Raw genomic sequence first — 20,053 nt, 5'->3', positions numbered from 1 at the left:
TGCTAATGGCTCTACATGCTATAAATCTACCCCTGGTTCTACCCAGTCTTTGCTTTTATCAAGACGTTTTCAGTTTAAGCTCCTTTTGTAGGACCACACTTTTGTAAAGACCCCATAAACAATGTTACAGATACAGAAAAACCTTAGTGTGTCAGTCATTCAGCCATAGTTCCAAGAATATCTAAGACAACATCCCAAACCTCTCTCTAACTGACCTTCTAGCTGGGTTTTCATGTGTTCCTAGCAAAGGAAATAGGCATTCTCCCCAAATCTTAGCACTACTGGCCTATAGGCTAAGCCCACAGTGACACTCATTCAGCCCTAGTGACCAGCCTATTACCTGTGAATGCCTCCATGTTACCCAGGATGGTACTAAAATGAGCTCCATAGTTTGGGAAGCGCTGCTTTGTTTTGTACTGAGCTTATTTTTGTTCCATTGAGGTAACACTGAGGTGTTCCCAGATATTAGGTTACTCACTAGGGCTGCCAATTAAACTACAGATACAGTGAATCTACATCTTGTATGGCTAATTTACAATTCTTCATGATGTATAATGCTTAGATGCACAAAAAGCACACTACAAAATGCATATTTTATTAAATACTAATTAGCCATGGATTTAATGTGCGCTTAGTTTAAAGTTGTGAGATACCAACCCTACTAGTCACCTGCCAGCAATTCTAGTTTCTTTAGCACCCTTCTTCTCAACATTGGGTGCCTGGATGTTGATGTTATTCATGCCCAAATAGTGAACTTTGCACTTAGGGTTGCCCCCTTTTCTTCAGACGTTTGCTGGCCAATGATGTAAGAGGTAGGGGTGGGTCAGAAAGGGGCGTAGTAGGGATGATGCAGGGGATCGGGCTGGACAGAGGTGGTCCAAAGTCTGTGACTAGGTCATGGGGCATACAAGGGGATTGGGGCAATTCAGAGACCGGCTGGGGGCCAATTAAGTAGGAATTGCAAATTTACAAGAGACTACATTGCCGGTAAATTTGTAATACTGGCCCCGCCTTGGCTGTTTTTTTACCTGTGAAACACCGGAGAGGGGGCAACCCTGTTTGCACTTATAACTATGTTTAAAATTAAGCCGTTGGGCGTATCCTCTGTCTCCTGATGCTCAGGCATTTCCCAGTTGATATAAGAGGAGTCTAAACTAGCTTTCTATTGTTTTTCCTTCATGTTTCTATTCCTATTCCAGCCTGTTACTGTGCTCTGAGCTGTGACTGCACTGTTTATACAACCTGATCTTTGCACCTCATGCCCTGCATGTGCAGCCATAATCCAATGACATGGATACACATTTTATAGGTAAACATCCCCAGTGTTCCAGGGTAGCCAGCAAAGGCCGGTGGTGTAATATAAAGGCTGTTAGAAGGTTACACAAACAATACTGAATCTGTGACTGAAGCATTATTGCCTTGATTCATTCCTGACCCCATAGGGGAAATTAGGTAATACCAGGATAACAGCAAGCTCTGAATGTGTGCATTAAAGGGAATATGGCCTGTTGTTATAACATTATAAATTATTTATCCATGATATTTATTCCTAAATGAGCAGCACACCATAGGCCCACTTCTTATTCTGCAGTAAAAGACGCATTTATTAAACGGGATGCGATATGAAAGGCCTCTCTGTGTGTAGCCAAATTAGCTCCCTATAGAAATGATGGGAGGAGGCACCTACCTAAGAGGATGATTGTTTCAATGGGCGGAGGGAAGAGCTCCAGTGTCATGGGAACTCCCTGGCATATATTAAAGAAATGATTCAGTAAAGCCTAAGACTGACAAATGACTCTTTAATTGTAAAACTATAAAAGTAAAAAAGGAATATGGAAGTATGGTTGCCCCCCAGCCGGTATTTGACTATCCTAGCCGTCAAATTGCTAGCTAGGATTGGTATTACAAGTTTACCGGCAGTATATCTGCTGGTAAATTTGTAAAGGCAGCAACCCTATATATAATCTCTCTATTCCCTGACTTTCTCTCCGTGGAAGATCAACCCCTTAATATAGAGACCAGCCTCTGTCCAGCTCATTTCCCAACCCATCTGCCCATTTCCCCACCCTATCTGCCTACTACCCTGCCCCACCCACCCATTCCCCTGCTAGCCCGCCCTTTTCTCCACCCACAAGTGACATCATTGCCTGCCTCCCAACCTAAAGGCCAGTATGAAATGCAAAAAAAACAACCCTATATGGAAGGCTCAACGACTTAACCAAGATATTCCTTATTATTAACAGTAACACTTGCAAATTCCCTCTCTTGAACAGTCCCTCACTCCTCTGCTTTTTTTCCCTGTTACTAAACTCTCACCTCACTTCATTTTCCTTTCTACAAACTTTGCAAAACTTATTTTTTTATTATTAACACATAACACTTGTATGTTTAATAATAGCAACAGTACTCTTACAAACCAATCAGGGTTATGGGCTATTATTACTAGATGGAGGCCTCTTGTGGAGCCCAGCAGTCCAACAAGGAGCTATTGTGGGTGTTGGTACCCCAGAACTGGTACCCACCAATCTAGGATACAAAGCATCAGGGCGATTCTCCTGTAGCCCACTTGAGGGAGTGTCCTGTGGCAGCTGAATGTGGCAATGAGAATGTGAATACTGCACCTCTGTTGTTGCTGGGTTTTTCCCAAATTGATTGTTATGGGGCATGATAACGCCCTATTTTTATAAGTCAGTCTCTATCATTATTCAGTTATATGACACATTTGTTGTTGTTCATTGTACTTCTTGCTTTCTTAACCTTTTTTTAATAAGACCAAATATAAATACGCAAAGAAAAAATTAAAAGGGAACAGCTACAAATTGCAAATATTAATATTACACTGTAGAGATATATAAAATGTATAAAAATCTTACAGTTATAAACCTCTGATGCTCCACGAATTTTCTCCAACACACAAGTGAATGCAAGCCGCAGAAGCAAGAGCAGTGCACCCCCCAAGGTCTTACTAAGGAGCCATTTTTTGCTAAACACATAATAAAGACACTGTGCCAGGTCAGTAACAGGATTCCTGCAGGCACCAGCGAGGGCTAAATCCCCTCTAACCATTTTAGAAATTGCTAGATATATATATATCTATATATATATACAGTATTGTTGATAATGGTACTGCCATGCTTATTCATTCCCTAACCCCCTAGGATGTACAATATGGCTGAAAATTGCTTACCCTCGCTGTTAATATAATGGCTTCTACATCTGAGAGGCCTGTAGTGAGATTGAGCTCTCACACTGTTTTGCACACCCTGCAATCTCTTTAGTGCCCTGTCCTTTGTCACGTTCCCCGCCCCCCTGCCCTCTATTACTTTCTCATCTCACTGTCGATTAACCATGGAAACCTGGAAGTGATGTGATTTCTTATGTTAAATGACACTTGTCATGGATGGGTTGAGTGGCAAAAGGTGAAGGTTACTTGAAGCCAATTTTCTCCCAGCAGTAAGGGGGCCTGCTCAGGATGATGAGAATTACCCAGTCTTGGGGCCTAGTCTTGCTTTCTACCATACCTTTAAAGGGTTATTGCAGTCTGGGTCACACAGTATTAGCTCTCATTTTTGGTATTACCTGTTCTGGTAGGGCTGTTTTTCTATGGTTATGGCTTGGAGTTGACTGTAAGAGCTGTCTGGAGTCTTGCTCTGGAACAAGAGATGCATATAGATGCCAGCCTTCTTTACAGTGCTCATGAGGATCACCTACCACCCACATGCGTGTGCATATGCATACAACCGAGTGAGTGTGGGTGCTCAGCGCTGAAGGGTGAGGGAAGAGAGGGAAATTACCGGCATCTGAAATCATCCAGGACTTTAAAAGGGGTTGGTGGCCAGGCAAGGTGTGTGCCCAGCACCCCCCACTGTGGAACCATTGGCATGTGCTTCTTCTGCCTACCCCTATTTCCAGCCCTGGTGGCAACCCTACTGACCAGCTTCACAGTGCAGTTAGGCAGTTATGAGACCATCAAAATCAGGGCCACCTCCAGCCTGCAGGACTCCAGTTGGACAGGCATGCTCTAGGCCAAACTTCAAAACCTCCTGCTTAACTATCAAAGAGGGTAGATTAAAATCTCTCGCCCACAAGGAGGCTGTAATGTGGCCAGTACATACTGTATAAGATGGTATCATGGAAACTCACTAGTTAATCATCTGTTTATATAAACAGAGTGTACAGTTGCAGGACATTGTGTACTAAAATCTTCCCTGTAAGCATGTCATGAAGAAAATATTTTGCCTATACTTTTTAATATATTTTTATTTTTAAGCACGTTGTCTTTTCCCTCAGTTCCTCCCCTCCACCTCTTTACCCTATTGTCAGCAGAGCTTCCTAAATAAAGAATAAGCTCTGTATAAACAAGTCCCTACCTTTCCCTAATTGCTGCCTGTGTCAAAGATTTACAGATAGTTAAGAGCTTATTATAAAGGGAGGGGGGTAACTGAGATGTTTGTTTGTTTTATTAATTTCCCTTTTCACTTTTTATAGAAAATAGCTTAAAACTATAGATATTCCTAACAGTTAAGTTGGCCATACATGCTAAGACCTGCTCACTTGGCGAGGTTGCCATGTGAGCAGATCTTCTCCCGATATCCCCACCTACAGGTGGGCATTATCAGGCTAATTCGGTTGTTTGGCCCTGGGGCCAAACGATCGAATTAGAATGACAGGTATAGTTGTCTGTCGCTTCGGGGACCACATCAATGAGCCAATGCGGTCCCTGATCTGACTAAATTTCAAATCTGATTTCAGGCCAGATGTCGGTCGGGCAGGCCCATCGTTAGTGCCCCTACATGGGCCGATAAGCTGCTGAGTCAGTCTAAGAGGCCGATATCGGCAGCTAGAATCAGCCCGTGTATGGCCACCTTTACCCCTGTTAGCTGAATTCATGATGAACACATTTGTATATTATTCCTTTAAAGATTAAATGGAACTTATTCATACACAGTATATGTTTAGGGACAGCTACAGCAACCTGGATCTTACAGTCACATCCCCTACAGTTTTGCATGTGGGTTGGGAGGCCCATACCTCCCAACCTTCACCTTTAAAATGGTCATGCATGAGGTCCAGAAATCTCTTTGGATGAAATCAAAGCATTTGATTTGGGGCTGGTGAAGGTTTCAAGGTGCGTAAGGTTTATTTTTCAAACACACAATGGAAGTATTACATAACTGCTCTAATTCCCCTGCTTCCCCATGCCCCCAGAATACTCCCTGAAGCCATGTTCCAGATGAAAGTATTCACATGTTGCCAAATCAGAGCAAACACTTTGCTGCTCAGGAAGAGGTCACAATTGCTAACTGGCAGAGTTATGTAAATATTTCCATAAACGACATCAATGAATTTCTTATTCCTCTCAGATGTCTTTATTAGTATAATGTCCCAGTTTGGCCTGGATATGGACTATAATTTCCCCATGTTGCAATACAGTGATAAGGGAAAAGTAGAGTGTATGGTTTCATTTATACTGTATATAGCCCTACTTGGTGCACGGTGTTGTACATTAAAGTAGAGGTTAATGTTAGGACAAATTTTAAGCAACCCCGCCCCCCCCCCCCCACGCTTTACAACAATGCATTATAGATGTTATTGAGTCAGTATGCGGTACCAGGGGCACACTAAGTACCTGACTCAAGTGCCCACCACCTAGCCATCGCTCCCTTTCTGCCACATCAGCCACCGTTGCTGTGCTACTTACTTCTCTGTTAAAGATGAAAGATGGCCGTGCGTTCCACTGTGGAATGGGGAGCATTGGTGTATGGGGGCGGCTGGCTTGCAGGCAGGTGGCAGGATGAAACTGGGTCTGGACAACCTGGATTTTTTACAGTATCCCATGGGCCACTCCGATCCTGGTTATAGAACAGATGGAGATCAATTTAGTAATAGAACATAAATAAGTACTAAAATACAATTAAATTAAGAGACAAAAGGAAGGAGACTCCTGCTCCATAGAGCTTACAATCTAAGGCAGTGCTGTCCAATTCACGGGCTGCATGCGGCCCCCTCTGTGTGGTCCCCCACCTGTCTGGCTGATTTGATGGCTTAAATTTGTGTAAGCTTTAAATGGTATCAGTACTGTGATTAACTGCCCCTCTGCATGGTTATCACCTCAGATTCAGGCTGTAATCCCTCTGTATTGTTTAAAAATGTAATCCCCTGTGTTGTTCACACCTTTTAATCCCTGCATTTTTCACCCCCTGCAGTGTTCACATCTCAGGCTCAGTCTGTAATCACCCACATTGTTCACCTCTTCACACCTCAGACATTGTATGTACTGCCTGGCCTATGCTGCCTGTGTATAGGCAGCATAGGGTAGGCAGAGTATGGCACATAGGCAGCATAAGGCAGGGAGGGTATGGCACCCACAGGCAGCATAGGACAGGCAGAGTGCTGCCTGTGTGTGCCATACTCTGCCTACCCTATGCTGCCTATGTGCCATACTCTGCCTACCCTATGCTGTCTATGTGCCATACTCTGCCTGCCCTATGCTGCTTGTGTGTGCCATACTCTGCCTGCCCTATGCTGCCTGTGGGAGGTGAACCTGGAAGGGGTCTGTTCTGGGAGTTTGTTAGCAGTTGGAAATAGCCATTAAATGGTCCCTAAGGTGTGTAATTATATGCTGTTGCTGTGCTACCCACAGGGGAGGAGGAGGCATATGGATTTAAGGGTGTGTCTTAATATGACATAATATAATTCCTTAACATATGAATGATGGTTGATATCCCTGCAGCGACCATTGTGATAAAATGGGTGTGGTTTGAAGTGGGTGTGGTTTAAAATGAGGGAGTGGCCAAAACTAGCTTCCATTAGCGGCCCTCCACCATGTATGTGAGAGAAATTCCGGCCCTCGGCACCGCAGAAGTTGGACAGCACTGATCTAAGGTATACAGTACCATAGGTTCATTGATCAGATCATAATAGAGATGATAAGAGTGGACAACATCAAAAGGCAGATACAATTTTCGTCTGATGGGATTTCCTGCCTGATAGATATCTGACCATTGTTTAGACAGATTACTATTGGACAGGCTGTCAGGACCACCTCATACACAGGTCAATCAGATGTTGACATGGTCTGGAGGGGTCAAGTCTGCAGCTTTTATTGGCTTATGCCTGATCAGTTTATAACTGTGCATGCCTTAATCTTTTGCAAAGTCAAATAATCCACCACAACCCAAAAATAAAGCTATCTTTGGCACAGGAGCTAGATTTTCTTTCCTGGGACACCCAGTCTGCCTCCTTCTGACTATACCTCCCAGCATCCCCTGAAAGCCTGCAGCCAGTGGAGCCTCTTTTCTGTAACTTGAGTTCTGAGGGCAAGTGCAGGAATCTTGTGTGCTGCCAAGCCACGAGTGACCCTGTGTACAAATGCAGCAATACCACTGTAAGCCAGCAGGCAGCAAAGAAAGCCTGTTCCATTTGCTACATTCCACAGGCCAGGTGTATGCTATGGGGAAACATGCAACAATATGGAATGTATTGGTGTCCTATAGAGGTAGCACTGTAACAGCACTTGACCAGTGATAGTGGTAGAACCAAGAGCCCCTCCACCTACCCCATTATGAAATATTAAAAGGATGCAGGAAAGACTGATCTGGCTTACAGAAGCCCAGCAATTACTTCCTGAAGTTGCTGGGAGTTGTGGTTGGCACTTTAAGCATTTCAAATTTGGCATTCCTGGCAAGGACAACTGTGAAAGCTGGAGATGTGAGGAGAGGCACCAAAGGGGAGAGGAGCTGAAAGAAAAGTAGGTGAGGGAGGAAGGTGAGAGAGGAATGTTGTCAGGCCAATTTGGTAAGGGATGGGTATGGGAGAGGTGCATGTGTGTCTATATGTATATATATATATATTAATTTAAATGAGTCTATGCCACAGACAGTGTGGGTGAGGAAGAGAGAAGAGATACTGGTAAGAGCAGTGGAGGGAGACGCCTTGTACTAGGTGCAAGAAGCGCAAGGTAAGGGATCTGCCACTGATCCATCTGTGCTTTATAACCCAACCCAGTCACTGCTATAGCTACAGGACTGCTGCCCGCCCCCCACAAAGGAACAGCTTGGCACTAAATAAGCTGGCAGCGTATGGCAGACGGTTAAGAAGATTAATGTGTCAATAGTCCCCCAGCAATGAGGTTTGTTTGCACTTTTACTGGCACATTAAAGCCGCATGGCTCGGGGCATGTTTGGCAAATGTTCTCTTGCTTTTAATTCTTGTTTTTCCAGTACGTAGATAAGCTTTCATTTTTTACAGTGAAAGCTGTGAAGTTGCAAAAATTCTCTCCCGAAGGGGTTGTACTGGCAGATACATTAGATAGCATCAAGAAAGGGTTGGACTTTCTGCACAGGTGTCTTGTTTTGTTATGTAACTATGTCCTATGGAACTTCTATGTAACCTACGGCTGTGCAGGACACATATATTCCTGGTCATCGGCAGAACTTAGCCTTATGGGAATTTATTTCTCATGAAAGAAGATATCTTTTGCCCAGTCCTAGACTATCTTTAGAACTGCCACAGCAGCCATGGGATATTAGGTTATGCCACCACAATTGCATGGATGGATGAGACTTGTCAGTGTTTAATTAACCCATTAAAACTCATACTGGACAGGGGACTTGTGGAGAAATGTAATAAAATAGGCAAGGTTTATGCGGGTCTTGTAACCCATACCAACCTATCAGCAGTACTTATTGATTGGTTACTAAGGGCAGGACCACCATCAGTAATCAGCAGCCACTTTCTTCCATGGGGCCCCAGTTATTAGCCCACTGGTCAGCTCTAACAACATGCATGGCCATGCCCCTTACACTCCTCAGAGATGCCCCATTACAGCTAAAACACGCATAAACCCAACCATTTCATCCACCTTCCAGTCTGTTTTGCCACACCTTTTGCCATGGGGCCCCAAACTGGACCCACAATGATGGCAGCAGTGGGTAACTAGACCTGTAGCAAACTTTATAACCTTAATTTCCTTACCCTCTCCCTAGTCCCTGCCCCATGATCCATGATGTTCCAGGAACAGCTGGTCAAGCAACAGAGTTTTTAGGGTGGTGTAGAAATGTGTAGCAACATCCAGCACCAACTGATTTGGCACCAGAATTGTACTGCACCGGAAAACTGTATACTCCCACACAAAATGAAATCAATGAATTGTAAATAGTCCTGAACTGGCAATCTGTGGGTTCTAGTAAATGCCAGAGGGGCTGCTGTATGATGCCATAGACAGTCAATGTTTTTTGTTTTGTGTTACATATTTAAAGATGTGCTCTGTGCCCAATATGAGGATGCAGAGAGTACACTGTGCATGGAAAGCTGAAGATGCTGGGAGATACTACACTACTACAGGGGTCAATAGACTGAACTTGACTTGGCCTATAAGCATATGTGTCCTAATTTCTGTGCACCACCCCTGAGGCTGACCTTACAGAAAGGTGATCATAATAATTAGTCACTAATTGTAAGGAAGAACCAGATATCATAAACCAGATATAGAATTAGAAAGATCTTTCAGAAAGAGCCTGGTGCTGTTTTTATATTTACTGATTGCATAATCAGCCTAATTATACCAAGCAACCAGTACTACTCACTCGCCCCAGGTATGTTCTGTAAATGTGGGCAGTACAGGAAAACTAATAGCAGCCTTGCACAGGGAGTGGGGCGCACTAAATAGGTTTTTGTTATGATTTAGAGCCAAGGGTGGAATGGCTGATGTGGGCGCAGATGTCAGGTTTTGTGTTTCTTTTTACAGCAAAGAGACTTTTTCATTATATTATTGCATCTAACTGGTTGTATATTGAAGAGTTGGCATGTAAAGGGACAATTTTATAAAATATGCAACTCAACTGAAGCCTTGGAACAACAGGCAGTGCTTTGTATCTCTGACTTTGCACACACCAGCAATGCGTTCTGCACCTTGCACCCAATTTCAGATTTGGCACTAGAATGCAGAGCACAAACAGCGCCTGGTAAATTAAGTAAATTACCCCTATAGACATTTTTGTGCTGTTACTATCATGGTTTTTTCTATTTCCATTTTTCTGCAGTGCAGTGGTATTCTTAGAGTTTAGATAAAGGACAACAGAATCTTAAATCACTTGATAACCCCCCCCCCCCAACCCTTCAGTAAGACAAAATACTAAGCTTCTATCTCTGGCTGGGGCACCTCTTCTATATGAAATGCCTGGGGAGTGCCACAGTTCCATCTTTTTTCATCTCCCAATGTGGTCTTTGCATGGGCTTGGTGTTTAGGGAACCTATGCAGTGCGTAAGTCTAGCCTGTCCTACCCTGCCATAGAGACACAACCTTAGGTTAGGGCCCCCCCCTATGGTAAATACATTTACAAATAAAGGAAAATCTTGTTGTATCAGTCATAGTTCCAACAATATCTATGACATCACATAAATGTTCAGCACAGATCTTACCCTAATTGACCACCATGTTGAGCTTTCAGTTGTATCTAGGAGAGCAAATAGGCACTTTTACCCAATCTCACCCTAACTGCCCTCAGACTGAGCTCCTTTCCACTGCCCCACCAATTCCCCCAGGGACACAGCCCCATAGCATAGTATATAATTGAATTATTATATATATAATGTAAATGTAACTATTACATTTTATATTATGCACTTTGTTATTTTTATTATTATTACATTATAAAATATAACACAGTTCACCATAATACAAAAATCAGTTGGAGACCTGAGCTTGTTTCCCTTCAACTAGATGCGCCCAGCCCCCGTGCTGTCCTTACTGCCACCTAAGTGGTGACATCCCCTGCCGCTTAGTATGGAGCTTTACGTATTTTGGTTATTGTCGCGATCAGTAAAAAGCTTCCTGGGCTTCACGTAGCTGTTGTCATGGCTGTATAACACATCGGGGAGCTGGGATCACAGGTAATTAAGACCAGAGGGGACCCGGCTCAGCACAGCCCACGGCTCGGTGGTTGGGGACCCCTGCTTTACATTTCAACTCTCTGGGCTTGTCTTACAATTTGTGCCTGGAAATGCTGCCATGCCTAGAGGTGCATGAAGACATAACAGACATATTAAAAAAAGGAAACTATGAACTATATTATTCCTTTAATTATTAGAATAATGATGGACAGTAGAGAAAGTTTGTGCAAGTCAAGGTAGAATATAACACTTCTGTATTATATACAGGTATGGGATCCCTTATCCGGAAACCCGTTATCCAGAAAGCTCCGAATTACGGAAAGCCCGTCTCCCATAGACTCCATTTTAATCAAATAATTCAGAATTTTTAAACTGATTTCCTTTTTCTCTGTAATAATAAAACAGTACCATGTAATTGATCCCAACTAAGATATAAATAATCCTTATTGGATGCAAAACAATCCTATTGGGTTTAATTAATGTTTTATTGATTTTTTAGTAGACTTAAGGTAAAGAGATCCAAATTACGGAAAGACCCCTTATCCGGAATACCCTTGGTCCCAAGCATTCTGGATAACGGGTCCTATACCTGTAGTACTATAGACAGAACTGTTTGTAGTCCTGTAACCTATTAGTTTTACAAAAACAATGAACTTTTTCACAATAAAAAAACCTCTTACAGAAAAACTTTTGTCAAGAAAAAAAAAGTCCCCCTGTGTTTAAGTGTCCCAGGTCTTTGATATGTCCTTGCCGGCTCCTCTCCGCTTCTCCTCCGGATATGGCAGTAAATTGTAGTATATAGAGCCAGCGATCTATTCACAATATGGTGCAGCGTTCTTTATAAGGCTATTCCTTATACTCTTATGTGTGAATAGTCGCCATAGCGATGTATTAGCGCATATGCACACGCAGAAGTGGTTTTTTGCCATGATAACGGATTCACCTTCCTAGAATTCTTGCGCATGCGTTTTTTCTAAGTTTTGGCGTGAATTCAATTCTATTATTGTTATGAATGCTTTCTTTCTCTATACTTATATGAGCATTTGCATTCAATTCTCTTATTGTTGTAAGGTTATTTTGGAAACATTTTCGCCTGAATATTATAAATACTTTAGTTTATGTGCGCATTGAATTCCATCTCCGGGAACCATTACCATGGTAACATATACATATTTTTTTATATGCTGCTGTATAGAGCCCGAACAAGTTACATAAATATAAGAACCTTGAATTATGTAATGAAATTATATTTATACAAAGACTTTTAAATATACATAAGAAACATAAAGGTGAATGTATATTTCACAAAAATACTCTTAAACTTATGTCTACATTCAGACCTTTTGGTGTTAAGAATCTAAGGTATACATTCATTTGCTTTCGCATCCTGTAACCTATAGCAATCAAAAAGCAGTTTGCTTTCACCATCTCAGTTCAGTGCCAGTTTTAATCATTTTCTGATTAATCCTGTGAATATATTGTTAGTGTGTAGTAATGGTTTTGTAGAGACCCATAGGGTTAATATGCCCCTATGGCTTTAAGACCTACCATTTCATATATCTTCCTGTTACTGGGCAAAGACCCCTGTGTCTAGTTTGATATTAGCATATTGTGCCTTATTGGTTTATAGGTAGACCACTCCCTTTGCACTCTAATATAGTGCTGGGTAAAGGGGTGGGTCTTTCTCTTTGGCTGCATCTGTTGACTCAGGTGGAAGTTCCACTGAGCCTGGGATCAACAGGGCCCCAGTAAAGCTATCTACCCTAGAGTCTACGTTTAACTCTAGTGAAGTTGGGGAACAGGGACCCCGTGAATAAGTTGTAGTAAGAATCAGGATAATATCGTTAAAAGCACTTTCTAGGAAAGTGAGATAGTTAGTCTAGTTAGAAAGAGCAGTTTCTGGCTCCAACCAGGAGAGATTAGCTGGAAGTATTCTTCCGTACAGGCACTTTTGCCTTAGCGCAGCACCAAGGCTAAGATGCAGGTGACAGGTTAGTTCCTATCCCTGATCCATAGTTGGCTGTGAATGTGTACATCCTGCTGACACAGATACTTGTCCGGGCTACTCTCCACAGGGGTGCCGTGCTGGTTGGTGTTCTGTACCTTGCCCACCCTCGGCTGAGGTGGGATAAACCTGTGGACACCATATTTTTCTACCTTCTGTGCATTTATCCAATAACTCCTCTGAGTGAGTATTGTAATAACCCTGTGGATCCTTTGTCTTGGACAAATAAACAAGTTGAGTTTTGTTTTACTGCAAAAGAACCTTCTGGCGCCCATTCTTTCGTTTACTTTGCACACAGCATAAGCGAGTTGTACTACACCCCAAGGATATTTCCATGCAGCGAAAGCCCATCTTGTGCGTTAGAGTCCTATGTACCCCATGCTCTAAAGCCAATTTAGCTAGTGTTGCCTGTTTTCACAGCCAAATAGGGGTTACAGTTTCTAAGCCAGACTTGCAGGTATAATCCAAAACAGCAATGGGCGCCTATGTGGTCCCACCTACACAGTGGCTCACACACTTCTTCATATGGCTTCTTCTAACTATTACATTCAGGACTACAAATGTGTGGTTTATCTTTACCTTCTGTATTTTATTTCATTTCTACATTTGCTGTACATACCTCTTCAATTACACAGCATTGAAGAACATTTCTTTCTAATAAGAAAATACATTAATAATTCAAATACAATAATAATTCAAGGGCAGATTATACCGCTGATATAAAAAATGTGGTTCCTTCTAAAATAGGGGTGAATGCAGTTTAACAGAGCAAGTGAACCACTGATACTGCTGGCTTATAGGCACAGTGTCCTGTCTATAAATAATAGCAGCTAATGAGTACATAAAAGTGATGATGCATCAGAATGGCAATCCTGACTGACTGATGATACATCTTATAGAAATGCTGCTTCTCATTGAACAGTATCCATGAACTATTCTGAAATGTCCTATACAATGATCGATTAAGGAGTCCCTTGGGTGAAACTCCAACAGGATACATTTTGTACTTCGCATGCCCTGCAATTAGAGACATTATAATGATTTTTATTGCCTGTAAATGGGAGTGCCAATTTCGGAACATGCATTCCATTACTGGGGGATGGCCCCTGGCACCACATGACCAGATCGTAAGATTTACAAGATTATTCTTTTAGCTGGTAATGGGGAACTCAGCCTCCACTGCATGTTTGTGAGCTTGGAGCATAGACCTGCTTTATCATGTACTTTCCAAGTAAAGTTATGGGATGCAGTGTTGCAAGATAATGTACTTGAGTAATCATTCTTGGTAAGACAGTCACAGCACATGTCTCAATGACTGATGTAACTGAGCCCTTTGTGCTATACATAATACAATACATAAAGCATTATGACTATGAGTCAGCTGTGAAATGGTTTCCTACAAACATAGTGACACCCGAGGGGCTTCTGTTTGCAGCTAAATGGATTTTATTGTGGAGTTGCTCAGGGGCAGAAAGCGAATGCAAGCCCGCCTCTTTTACATGGACTAATTAGGGGTGTTCTGGGCCTGATGGAGGAATGAAAGATGTGAGTCTACAAAAAATTGATTCTCTTTTTTGATGATTGTGTAGTTCTTTACTTACATTTCTAATCCCATTAAAAGTTTCAACATTCATAAAATAGCAGGGATTTCCAGGAGTTTGTGGGGTATATATGACTGTCCCTCCCCATGACTAATATCAAACTATTACTTTAGCTGTCTGTACATGCTCTGCATTGAAGGGCTGCAGGTTGGACAACATTTATATTAGCTGTTACTGCAACCTTACCCTCCTGTACAAAAGCCACTGTTCCTTCCCAGAGGCTATTATCCCACTGCTACTATAGGCACCATCTCTCCCTACTATACCTGCTATCCCACAGCCACAGTCCCTTCCCAGAGGCTATTATCCCCCCACTGCTACTATAGGCACCATCTCTCCCTACTATACCTGCTATCCCACAGCCCCAGTCCCTTCCCAGAGGCTATTATCCCCACTGCTACTATAGGCACCATCTCTCCCTACTATACCTGCTATCCCACAGCCACAGTCCCTTCCCAGAGGCTATTATCCCACTGCTACTATAGGCACCATCTCTCCCTACTATACCTGCTATCCCACAGCCACAGTCCCTTCCCAGAGGCTATTATCCCCCCACTGCTACTATAGGCACCATCTCTCCCTACTATACCTGCTATCCCACAGCCCCAGTCCCTTCCCAGGGGCTATTATCCCCCCACTGCTACTATAGGCACCATCTCTCCCTACTATACCTCCTATCCCACAGTCCCTTCCCAGAGGCTATTATCCCATTGATACTATATACTTTATCTTAATTTTTATCTTTTTTTTAATACAGATGTCTGGGACACAGCCAACTTTTGAAACTCCCAATATCACAGTAGGAGTAGAAGAAGATAAACGGGACCCTATTGTAGCACAATGGAACATTGCAATGCTGGCAGTGATATTTAGCTTTGCCACATTTGGAAATTGCTTGGTACTGTTCACTTTACTGAGGCGGCGGAAGCACAATGCCCTCATGCACACCTTCATGATCCATTTGTGTCTTGCGGATTTGGTGGTCTCTTTCTTTCAGGTCCTTCCACAACTTGTCTGGGACATCACTGACCGCTTTCGGGGACCAGATGTGCTCTGTAGAGGAGTTCGGTACCTACAAGTGGTAGGCATGTATGCTTCATCGTACATGATTGTTGCCATGACATTTGACAGACACCAGGCGATCTGTCGACCAATGATGACCTTCAAAAAAGGTTCGGCGCGATGGAATATTCCAGTGTCCTTGGCATGGTTGGCTTCTGCTATCTTCAGTCTTCCACAGGGCTTCATTTTTTCCAGGATAGAGGTCCACCCAGGTGTATTTGACTGCTGGGCTACATTTATAGAACCATGGGGTCTTAAAGCTTATGTGACATGGATTACTTTGGCGGTCTTCATTCTACCAGCTTTGTTTATTGCTACATGCCAAGTTCTGATCTTTCGAGAGATCCACAACAGTATCAACATGGGCCCAGGACATTCCCCAAGACCAAGAAGAAAAGCAAAGCTGATAAATACGAGGAATGGCGCTCGTTCACAATCAGATACTGGGGTGAGCAGTGCCATGGCAAAGACCGTTCGCATGACTCTTGTCATTGTGCTGGTATATGTTGTTTGCTGGGCCCCCTTTTTTATTGCTCAACTGTGGAACGTCTGGAATCAAGAATCAGCAGCTGGGAGTAAGTAGTTCTGTGAATATTGCATCTATTATGTTTGTTATGAACATCCTGTTGACATTGACAAAGCTAGAGCTAACTTGTAACCAGTCATAGCATTCAGATGTTCAAGATAATACAAGATTTGCACTTGGATGCATGGAGGAAAATAGGTTCATGCATCCAAGTACAATATGTTACCTGTCAACTGTCCCTTTTATATTTTTTATTTCTGGTTCCAAATGTTGGTATACAAAGAAGGTATTATTTACCACCCGGGGCTTAAGCATTGGTTGTGGTTTAGTTTGGGTATAATCGGTTGTGACCAGAATTTTCCATTGGGAATGAAGGGAGATAAAAAATAAATATAGGTGTGATTCCAAGAACTGTCATGTATAACTGCAGCATAAATATCCAACCAGGCCACTCTGTACTATCACTGAAACTAGCAAGAGAACTAGTTTCCCATTGTTAATGTTTGTCTAAATGCGATAGAATCATTTAAAGGTACCAGTCCAGTTATACCAGTTATTACAATGATAGCAGATTACATTCTTGGCATTCTTGATTCCTGCCTACAGCCTATTAATGGCATTTCATTCACAGAGGCTGGCCAAGATTCTCTTTATTAGTGATGTAATCCATAGCAACCAATCAGTGATTTGTTTCCATTGCTCTGATTAAATCTAGTTGCTTATTGGTTGCTATGGGTTTGTGTACAATTCCCACATTCCAGCAGGGGCCCTTGGTGAACCCACCACCACCACAAACCCCATCCCATGTGTTCCCACGTACCTTATACTTCACCACAACTGGTGAAGGGAGGTCGGGGGGAGTGCCGATACTTAATCCTAGGTGATTAGGCCTGGGCCGGCATATAATTATATACTACATATAATTCTAGTCATAGTTGGTGCCTCAGTTTGTCTTTTGCAGCAAGATAAACAGGGTATACCCTGGCATGATGAACAAACCACCAAGCTGTCTTCAAAATGTTAGAAATAAAACCAGAAAAGTCGCTGGCAGCCGATGAAGCTTAGAGATACACAGTTTTCTCTGCAATCTACTGAAAAGGCTAATAGATCTAGTTGTCGTGTGTACTACAATAATAAGTGAATAAGGACAAACCCAAGCTGGCTAATTGTTATGAATTCTGTAATTATTGTGCTCAGCCACTTATCCCCACCCCAGGGGGAAGTTAATGACTACCATAGTTAAGGTTATATAAATATCATCATTATTTATTTATGTAGCGCTAGCAAGTTACACAGTGCTCAACATTTTGGTCAGAGGTCACATTTCATTCAAAGGTCAAGTCACTTGAGAAGTTTCAGTTTTTCAATATAGAACTGGTGTTCTCCATAAGTCAGTTTTTGAAAAAGTTATTTGCAGGACTTTTTCAGGTTTTTATCTAGGTTTTTTTTAACCTCAAAACATTATATAGTGATATGCCATACTGGTTTGGGGAGAGTGTCAAATGAGCAGATCTTTGTGGATGTGGCACATGTTGGGATAAACTGGATTGACCCAATCAGTAAACCCCTGTGCAAACTTGTGGATAATAATGTTGGTCTTTGCGGACTTTGAGATGACTGTATAATTTTCTAACCTGCCCAATAAACATCTGTCTGATTTTTATCCAGATACCAGTTGGGCAGACTGAGAAAAAGGTCCCAGGCTGCAGACATGGTCTGGAGGGGTTAAATTGGCAACTTATACTGGTTTGTGAATGGCCAGCTTGACATAGTTTCCCAAATCTGTGTCTGGTTTATAGTCTGCACTTGGTGAATGAATAGTATGAATGTTCTACAGGGTTTTGCACAATGTAAGAACTTCATTAGATCTTTTAAGTAGGTGCAAACTGTTGACTTCCCACTGGAGTCAGAGAGTGGGTAATGGAAGCTGGATCATTAAGAATTTTTAAGAACCCAACCTGGATACATGAAAAAAGTTTGGTTACAGTTATTGTTAATTGTATTCTGCGGGGCTTGTATGGTCGAAATATCTATCTGACCCATGTATATTTAGAGCTACGGTGTCTAAGTGCCTTTCCAGGGGGGGTTCTGCTATACAGTACATATGGTGAAGGACACAGATGGATTTTACCTTTGGTCGTGTCTGTAAAGCTTTTTAGTTAGTCAGACTTAAAGCCATGTAATAAAGACATTACCAATGAAAACGTCGAATCTCTTTGGGTAGAAATTTCTGTAGGGCTGAAGGTCACAAAGAAAATGATCATTGGTGTATGCTATAAACCACCCCGTATAGATGAGGGGGATGAGGCCCAGCTATTGTTGCAAATGGAGGAGGCTTCAAAACTAGGTCAAGTTGTTGTTATGGGGGACTTTAATTATCCGGACATTGACTGGAGTAATGGGGTGGCTAAGTCAGAAAAAGCTAGTAGGTTTGTAAATATGCTAAATGACAACTTTTTATTTCAGGTGGTTCAAGAACCCACTAGGAATGACGCTATTTTGGACCTGGTGCTTTCTAATAATAATGAACTCATCTCTAACATTTGTGTGGGTGAGCATTTGGGGAACAGTGATCACAACATGGTCTCCTTTGAGATAATGCTGCAGAGACAGCGCTATAAGGGAGTAACTAATACGCTCAATTTTAGACGTGCAGACTTTGCCAGTATAAGGGCATCTCTGCAATGTGTCAACTGGGAAAGGCTTTTCATGGGGTTAGACACAGAAGGAAAATGGAACATCTTTAAAACATTGCTTTGTAGGTATACACAACAGTATATTCCCCTTGTAAGCAAGGAGAGGCATCGCAAAGCAAAACCTTTATGGCTGAATAAAAGTGTTATTGTCGAGGTTGGTAAGAAAAAACGTGCTTTTAGGGCATTCAAGTTAGCTGGGACAGCAGAAACTTTCATCAGGTACAAGGAAGCAAATAAAGCATGCAAAAAAGCTATCAAGCAAGCTAAAATAGAAATGGAAAGGGATATTGCAGCTAGGAGTAAAAAGAATCCTAAATTATTTTTTAATTATGTGAATAGTAAAAAAATGAAGCAAGAAGGGGTGGGAACTTTATTATCACGGGGGGGTAAGTTGGTTGATGAGAACGGGGAAAAAGCTGAAATTTTGAACTCTTATTTTTCATCTGTCTATACATCTGAGGAGCCAGATAATGAAGGCTTCCCTTGTAATATGCCCAGTTCTAGTAATTTAGCTACTGGCGCATGGGTCACTCGGGAGGAAATTCAAAAGAGACTTGAACATGTAAAGGTAAACAAAGGTCCAGGGCCGGATGGGATTCATCCCAGGGTATTAAATGAGCTGAGCGCTGTGATTGCCAAACTTCACTTAATTTTTCAGGATTCATTGAGGTCTGGCATGGTGCCAAGAGACTGGCGGATTGCTAATGTGGTGCCGTTATTTAAAAAGGGATCCCGTTCTCAGCCTGAAAACTATAGGCCTGTTAGTCTGACATCAGTAGTAGGAAAACTTTTGGAAGGGGTAATAAGGGATAGGGTACTTGAATACATTGCAGTTCACAATACTATTAGTTTGTGCCAGCATGGTTTTATGCGTAACAGATCTTGCCAGACTAATTTAGTCGCCTTTTATGAGTAGGTGAGCAGGAACCTTGATGCTGGAATGGCAGTTGATGTCATCTACTTGGACTTTGCTAAAGCGTTTGATACAGTACCTCACAGAAGGTTAATGATCAAATTAAGGAATATTGGCCTAGAACATAATATTTGTAATTGGATAGAGAACTGGCTGAAGGATAGATTACAAAGAGTGGTTGTAAATGGAACATTTTCTAATTGGACCAGTGTGGTTAGTGGAGTACCGCAGGGGTCAGTCCTTGGGCCTTTGCTTTTTAACTTGTTTATTAATGACCTGGAGGTGGGCATAGACAGTACTGTTTCTATTTTTGCTGATGACACTAAATTGTGCAAAACTATAAGTTCCATGCAGGAT

At 42.2% G+C, this 20,053-nt stretch overlaps 1 protein-coding gene across 1 annotated transcript in view; it reads left to right on the top strand.

Annotated features, from left to right (window-relative positions):
• Positions 1-20,053, top strand: part of avpr2 (arginine vasopressin receptor 2 (nephrogenic diabetes insipidus)) — a 47,632-nt gene that overhangs the window by 21,612 nt on the left and 5,967 nt on the right. The window contains exon 2 of the mRNA XM_004916721.4: positions 15,257-16,136. Within this exon, the coding sequence (XP_004916778.1) occupies positions 15,257-16,136 (880 nt within the window). The remainder of the gene's footprint in view (positions 1-15,256; positions 16,137-20,053) is intronic.

Source organism: Xenopus tropicalis, chromosome 8, assembly GCF_000004195.4.
Source record: "Xenopus tropicalis strain Nigerian chromosome 8, UCB_Xtro_10.0, whole genome shotgun sequence".
Classification (NCBI taxonomy): domain Eukaryota; kingdom Metazoa; phylum Chordata; class Amphibia; order Anura; family Pipidae; genus Xenopus; species Xenopus tropicalis.
Note: the sequence above shows the minus strand (reverse complement) of the source record. Positions and strands in the feature narration are given on the sequence as shown.